Source organism: Haliotis rubra, unplaced genomic scaffold, assembly GCF_003918875.1.
Source record: "Haliotis rubra isolate DU_JTF1 unplaced genomic scaffold, ASM391887v1 Scf52, whole genome shotgun sequence".
Taxonomy (NCBI): domain Eukaryota; kingdom Metazoa; phylum Mollusca; class Gastropoda; order Lepetellida; family Haliotidae; genus Haliotis; species Haliotis rubra.
In genome coordinates, this window is record NW_025767213.1 from 463,097 (window position 1) to 471,034 (window position 7,938).

Genomic DNA, 7,938 nt, shown 5'->3' on the forward strand with positions numbered 1-7,938 from the left:
GTACTGCACTCTCTCATGCTAGTGCTCTCTCTCATCTAGTCTGTGCTCTCTCTCATGCTAGTACTGCTCTCTCTCATGCTAGTGCTCTCTGCTAGTACTGCTCTCTCTCATGCTAGTCTCTGCTCTCTCTCATGCTAGTACTGCGGCTCTCTCTCTGCTAGTACTGCGCTCTCTCATGCTAGTACTGCGCTCTCTCATGCTAGTACTGCTCTCTCATGCTAGTACTGCTCTCTCATGCTAGTACTGCTCTCTCATGCTAGTACTGCTCATGCTCTCTCATGCTAGTATTGCTCTCCTCTCATGCTAGTACTGCCATGCTCTCTCTCATGCTAGTGCTGTCTCTCTCACTAGCTCATCTCTCTCATGCTAGTACTGCGCTCTCTCATGCTAGTACTGCTCTCTCATGCTAGTACTGTTTCTCTCAGTATGCTCTCTCATGCGCTGTCTTCTCTCATCGCTCTCATCTCATGCTAGTACTGCGGCTCTCATGCTAGTACTGCGCTCTCTCATGCTAGTACTGCTCTCTCTCATGCTAGTACTGTGCTCTCTCATGCTAGTACTGCGCTCTCTCATGCTAGTACTGCGCTCTCTCATGCTAGTACTGCTGCCTCTCATGCTAGTACTGCGCTCTCTCATGCTAGTACTGCTCTCTCTCATGCTAGTACTGCTCTCTCTCATGCTAGTACTGTGCTCTCACAAGCTAGTACTGCTCTCTCTCATGCTAGTACTGTGCTCTCTCAACCTAGTACTGCGCCTCTCATGCTAGTATCATGCTCTCTCAAGCCTAGTACTGGCTCTCTCATGCTAGTACTGCTCTCTCATGCTAGTACTGCTCTCTCTCATGCTAGTACTGCGCTCTCTCATGCTAGTACTGCTCTCTCTCATGCTAGTACTGCTCTCTCTCATGCTAGTACTGCTCTCTCATGCTAGTACTGCGCTCTCTCATGCTAGTACTGCGCTCTCTCATGCTAGTACTGCACTCTCTCTCTCAACTGCTACTCTCTCTCAAGCTAGTACTGCTCTCTCATGCTAGTACTGCCTCTCTCATGCTAGTACTGCTCTCTCATGCTAGTACTGCTGCTCTCTCTCATGCTAGTACTACTCTCTCTCATGCTAGTACTGCTCTCTAGTATGCCTCTGCTAGTAGCTGTGCTCTCTCATGCTAGTACATGCGCTCTCTCATGCTAGTACTCATGCTCTCTCATGCTAGTGCACAAGGCTCTCATGCTAGTACTGGCTCTCTCATGCTAGTACTGCTCTCTCATGCTAGTACTGTGCACTCTCATGCTAGTGCCTGCCTCTCATGCTAGTACTGCGCTCTCTCATGCTAGTACTGCGCTCTCTCATGCTCATCTCATGCTAGTACTGCGCTCTCTCATGCTAGTACTGCGCTCTCTCATGCTAGTACTGCACTCTCTCATGCTAGTACTGTGCTCGGCTCTCTCATGCTAGTACTGCGCTCTCTCATGCTAGTACTGCGCTCTCTCATGCTAGTACTGCACTCTCTCATGCTAGTACTGCTCTCTCTTGCTAGTACAGGCTCTCTCATGCTAGTACTTGTGCTCTCATGCTAGTACTCTGCTCTCATGCTAGTGCACTCTCATGCTAGTACTAAGGCTCTCTCATGCTAGTACTGCACTCTCTCATGCTAGTATGCACTCTCAAGCTAGTACTGTGCTCTCTCATGCTAGTACTGCGCTCTCTCATGCTAGTACTGCGCTCTCTCATGCTAGTACTGTGCTGCTCTCTCATGCTAGTACTGCACTCTCTCATGCTAGTACTGCACTCTCTCTGCTTAGTACTGTGCTCTCAAGCTAATTGCTCATGCTCTCTCATGCTAGTACTGCTCTCTCTCATGCTAGTACTGCACTCTCTCATGCTAGTACTGCGCTCTCTCATGCTAGTACTGTGCTTTCTCATGCTAGTATTGCACTCTCAAGCTAGTACTGTGCTCTCTCATGCTAGTACTGCACTCTCTCATGCTAGTACTGTGCTCTCTCAAGCTAGTACTGTGTGGTGTGTTGATCGCTAGTTCCACATCGTTATGGCCCTATTCATATATTTTATGCCCTCTAATGGAGCTAGTACTGTGTGGTGTGTTGGTCTGTCCATGAGAGAATGCCCATCCTCTCAATCTTAACTGTGTGGTGTGTAGGTTTAATTCATAGAGAAAAAGCCCATTCTCTCAAGTTAATATTATTTAGTGTTTGTGTCTACTCACAGACAAGTCTAGCCATACATGTCTCATAATCCACACCACAAGTATTTGTTCATTCTTCCAAGTACTGATGCTGGTACTAATGATGATCTCGCTTGTTATGGTGTAATTGTTGTGATTATAATTATCATAGTACAACCTGCCAAATGTAAAGTCTCCCTGCTGACGTATTCCATATGAGCAGCGACTGACTCTTCATCTGTGATATTTTACTTGGGAACATTATATTATGTAGTAATGATCTGATCATCTTTACATTCATATGTCATGGCTCCTTACTATGCAGTGTGTGAGAAGAGGTCTGTGTAGCTTGGAAATTTTAGTACATTCCAATATAAAATAGGATCCATACCAATCATAAGGCAGACTACAGAATATAACCAGAATAACACCTGTGTAAGGATTATACTACCAAACTACGTTAGGTGTTAGACCTAAAATCTTAACTTAAACACAAGGCAGCCTTCTGAACTCCCTGCCATGCTGTGTGTCAGGTTCAAAGTGACCTGTGAAGATCCAGGTTAGAATTGATGTCATTAACCCATGCTTGTCGTAAGAGGCGACTAACGAGATCGGGTGGTCAGGCTTACTTGACATGTCATCGGTTCCCAATTGCGTAGATCGATGCTCTTGCTGTTTATCACTGGACTGTCTGGCCGAGACTCGATTATTTACAGATCGACACCACATTGCTGGAATATTGTTGAGTGCGGTGTTAAACAACAAACAAAGCATGTTCAAAGTAGAAATTTATAGTTGACAAAACAATGTGAACAGGCGCACACATACTTCGCACACTGCTTGAAGGATCAGCCTTCTGTGATTTTACAGTTTTAGTCATATAGAGAACCATAGGCTCCTTTAAGTTAGTGTTGAAACAATGTGAAGATGGTCCAGTTATTTTATCCTGTTGTTACATTGTTTGTTTTCACGATTCCAGCTGCTATTAAAACACCGTCCAAAGAGGATAACATAGAAACTTATTTCATATTACGTTGTTAATAAATTTATTGATTACTAAGTTTGAGTTTTGTTTTTTATGTAATATATATAGATACCTACCACTCAAACACTATTAATCAACACCTCATACTGTTAGACACATGGGGACTTCCCAAACATGGCAAACATTACACCTTAAGTACAGTACAACCAGAAATTATTGAGAATTTAAAGATGGTAAGTTTATATATTTTTTCACTCATTACTCACGAATTAAATGTGAATATTAGCAGAACATAACTCCAGATTCAATGACAGGTGAACAGTTAGTATTTTGTCAAGTCACCATGAGCAGCAATGCAGGCTTCAATCGGCGGGGCATACTACTGATCAAACAAGTTAGAAAGTCGTGGTCCATGCTGTCCCAATATCGGACCACCTCTTCTTTCATTTCAGCAATATTTGTCAGATGCTTCTTATTGGCACTTTCCTTCATAAGTCCCCAAACATTTTCTATTGGATTTAGGTCATGGTTATAGCTTGGCCAATCTAATAATGTCATATTTTGGGTCCGAAACCAGGCCTGTGAATGCTTTGAACGATGTTTTGGGTCGTTGTCCTGCTGGAAAATCCAAAAATTTACACCTGAGCAGATGGAAGTAAATGTCCCTCGAGAATATCTGTGTACCGCTCTCTTTTTATATTCCCTTCAAATACACAGAGGGGCATTGCCCCTAACACAGATATGCCTCCCCACATGTTAAATTTCGTACTGTACTTTGGGCGCTGATACAAAGGTTTTTCAGTTTGTTTGGTCCAGAATTTCAGTGTATTAGGAAACAGCCAAACAGAACTTTCATCTGAGAAAATCACATTGTCCCAGTTAAAATTTCTATGCTGTAAGCACCAGTTCAACCTTCGCTCCTTTTGTTCAGGTTTCATGATTGGTGATGGAATTCCTCGACTTTTCTGCCAACCCATTGCATGCAGCTCAGTTCTAATGGTCTCCTTACAGACAGCCACAGTTCCTCTATCAATCCAGCCTTAAGTTTTCTAAACTCCTTCGTTTGTTTTTAGAAACAAGAATACCAAGCCGCCTGCTGTCACCGACAGTCAACTTTCTGGGCCTACCTGCACCTCCCTGGTGCTCAATGCCATATCCATGTGAAATATTTTTCAAAACAGTAGACAAAGAGATGCCTGTTCTACTTGAAATCACTTTAGCTGACCTTGTTATAATACTCTAAAATCAATTTCCTCTTCTCTACATTATTCATACTGAGGATCACTGAAAATTTCATCTGCTAGCAAGTAAACAAAAGGGGATAACTCTTCACAAACTAATGAAAAAGGAGTAACGGAGTTGTCTCTCTTGAATGAAACCAAGCACTTGATAGCTGGTCATGGTTGTTTATACTAGAAATCCAATTAAACATATTCCTAAAATTCTCAATAATTTCTGGTCATACTATAATGTGCCTGCAATACAGTGATGAATTACTTGTTTGTACTATTTACGATGAGGTTATATCCAAAATACAAGCTTCCTACATAGGTCTGTTCCCATTATCCCGAATCAAAATGTTGTCCCGATGGTGTCCCAATTGTTCCCACCTCTGTCTCTTTCCTGTTTCCCCACCTCTATCTCTTTCCTGTTTTCCCCACCCCACCTCTGTCTCTGTCTCTTTCCTGTTTCCCCAACCTCTGTCTCTTTCCTGTTTCCCAACCTCTGTCTCTCTTTCCTGTTTTCCCCACCTCTATCTCTTTCCTGTTGTCCCATCCTATGGAATGAGGAATGGAATGGAATGGATGGAATGGAATGGAATGGAATGGATGGAATGGAAGGAATGGAATGGAATGGATGGATGGAATGGAATGGAATGGAATGGAATGGAATGGAATGGAATGGAATGGAATGGAATGGAATGGAATGGATGGAGGATGGATGGATGGAATGGAAGGAATGGAATGGGTTGTCCCTACCTCTATCTCTTTCCTGTTTCCCCACCTCTATCTCTTTCCTGTTGTCCCCACCTCTGTCTCATTCCTGTTGTCCCATCCTCTATCTCTTTTCCTGTTGTCCCTCCTCTTTCCTGTTTCCCATCCTCTTTCCTCTTTCCTCCATCCTCTTTCCTCCTGTCCCCACCTCTGTCTCTTTCCTGTTGTCCCATCCTCTGTCTCTTTCTTTCCTGTCCTCTTTCCACCTCTGTCTCTTTCCTGTTGTGTCTTTCCTGTTGTCCCCTGTCTGTCTCTTTCCTGTTGTCCCAACCTCTATCTCTTTCCTGTTGTCCCACCTCTGTCTCTTTCCTGTTGTCCCCACCTCTGTCTCTTTCCTGTTGTCCCAACCTCTGTCTCTTTCCTGTTGTCCCCACCTCTGTCTCTTTCCTGTTGTCCCCTCTGTCTCTTTCCCCACCTCTGTCTCTCTTTCCTGCTGTCCCCACCTCTGTCTCTTTCCTGTTTCCCCACCTCTGTCTCTTTCCTGTTGTCCCCAACCTCTGTCTTTTTCTCTCTTTCCTTTCCTCTTTCCCCACTGTCTCTTTCTCTCTTCTTTCCTGTTGTCCCAACCTCTGTCTCTCTTTCCTGTTGTCCCCACCTCTGTCTCTTTCCTGTTGTCCCCACCTCTGTCTCTTTCCCTGTTGTCTCTTTCCTCTGTCTCTTTCCTGTTGTCCCAACCTGTCTCTGTCTCTTTCCTGTTGTCCCCACCTCTGTCTCTTTTTCCTGTTGTCCCACCTCTCTCTCTCTTTCCTGTTGTCCCCCACCTTTCTGTCTCTCTTTCCTGTTGCCCCACCTCTGTCTCTTTCCTGTTGTCCCCACCTCTGTCTCTTTCCTGTTGTCCCCACCTCTGTCTCTTTCCTGTTGTCCCAACCTCTGTCTCTTTCCTGTTGTCCCCACCTCTGTCTCTTTCCTGTTGTCCCAACCTCTGTCTCTTTCCTGTTGTTCTCAACCTCTGTCTCTTTCCTGTTGTCCCCACCTCTGTCTCTTTCCTGTTGCCCCACCTCTATCTCTTTCCTGTTGTCCCCACCTCTGTCTCTTTTCTGTTTGTCCCCACCTCTGTCTCTTTCCTGTTGTCCCAACCTCTGTCTCTTTCCTGTTGTCCCCACCTCTGTATCTCTTTCCTGTTGTCCCAACCTCTGTCTCTTTCCTGTTGTCCCCACCTCTGTCTCTTTCCTGTTGTCCCAACCTCTGACTCTTTCCTGTTGTCCCCACCTCTGTCTCTTTCCTGTTGTCCCCAACCCTGTCTCTTTCCTGTTGTCCCCTCTTTCCTCTGTCTCTTTTCCTGTTGCCCCAACCTCTGTCTCTCTTTCCTGTTGTCCCCACCTCTGACTCTTTCCTGTTGTCTCTTTCCTGTTGTCCCCACCTCTGTCTTTCCTTTCCTCTGTCTCTTTTCCTGTTGTCCCCAACCTCTGTCTCTTTCCTGTTGTCCCAACCTCTGTCTCTCCTTCCCCACCTCTGTCTCTTTCCTGTTGCTCCCAACCTCTGACTCTTTCCACCTCTGTCTCTTTCCTGTTGTCCCCACCTCTGTCTCTTTCCTGTTGTCCCATCCTCTATCTCTTTCCTGTTTTCCCCACCTCTGTCTCTTTCCTGTTGCCCCAACCTCTGACTCTTTCCTGTTGCCCCAACCTCTGACTCTTTCCTGTTGTCCCAACCTCTGTCTCTTTCCTGTTGTCCCCACCTCTGTCTCTTTCCTGTTGTCCCATCCTCTATCTCTTTCCTGTTGTCCCAACCTCTGTCTCTTTCTAAAAGACCCATGATATAGTTTGTTCCTTACATATATGTCAGCTATCTAACAGGACAGGATGTATACTACATGAACAAATTGTAAAAAAAGTATCAGCTTTCACCATAGAGAGAGAGCTTTCACCAGAGAGAGAGAGAGGAGAGAGAGAGAGAGAGATTTCTGTAGGGGGGCCACCGGCCCATTATACAAGTACATACAGACTTATACTGACGTGGAGCGCCAAGGTTGTTACATGTTAAGTTTTTAGAAATCGAACACGCTTTTTCATACCAAGAAATACAAATCGAGCAAACTGTTAATGACATCGATGTTGTTTGTAGATGATAATAAGTGAATGAACTTATCAAATGATGGATAGGTAGTGTAATATACTGGTAAAATGGAGTTGCTAAGAGTATCATAAAATGGACAGACCATGCAAAAGTGGTACTCGGATTCTATATAAGGAATGATACATAATGGACATAATCGTTCGTGACGAGGGATGTTAAACTTTCTTCCTTCTTCAAGTAGTAAACTATGGTTAGAACAGCGAAATCTACATAGTGCTATACGATATCCGGACACCTTAACAGCGGATAAGTAATCTTCAAATTTAAAACATAATTTGATGCTGGAACATAATTCAAGTTTAGGATACAGTCCAACCTGTTCCATCCATGTTTGTCGATCAATAGGTATGCATCTTTCTGTGAACAAAGATATAAATTCCTGGCTGCATATAGCATTCTGATTGATCCACACATAACCAAAACCATAACTGAATAAAGGTCCACATGAACAAGACGATTTTCATTTGGCTTGTGCAATATTTACAAAGCTATATATGAATAACTGATACAAAACTGTATCGAAAAGGCCGACGTTCCTGGAAAGACAATGTCAGGGGATGAAGAGTGAGTAAGTGAGTGAGTTTAGTTTTACGCCGCACTCAGCAATATTCCAGCTATATGGTGGCGCTCTGTAAATAATCGTGCCTGAACCAGTCAACCCAGTGATCAACAGCATGAGCATCGATCTACGCATATGAGATACGATG

General features: G+C 44.2%; 1 protein-coding gene across 1 annotated transcript; it reads right to left on the reverse strand.

Annotated features, from left to right (window-relative positions):
• Positions 1-5,145: 5,145 nt before the first annotated feature.
• Positions 5,146-6,702, reverse strand: LOC124292563 (trichohyalin-like). The gene has a single exon (XM_046729703.1). It carries the CDS (start codon positions 6,700-6,702, stop codon positions 5,146-5,148), a length of 1,557 nt encoding a protein of 518 aa, XP_046585659.1.
• Positions 6,703-7,938: the final 1,236 nt, after the last annotated feature.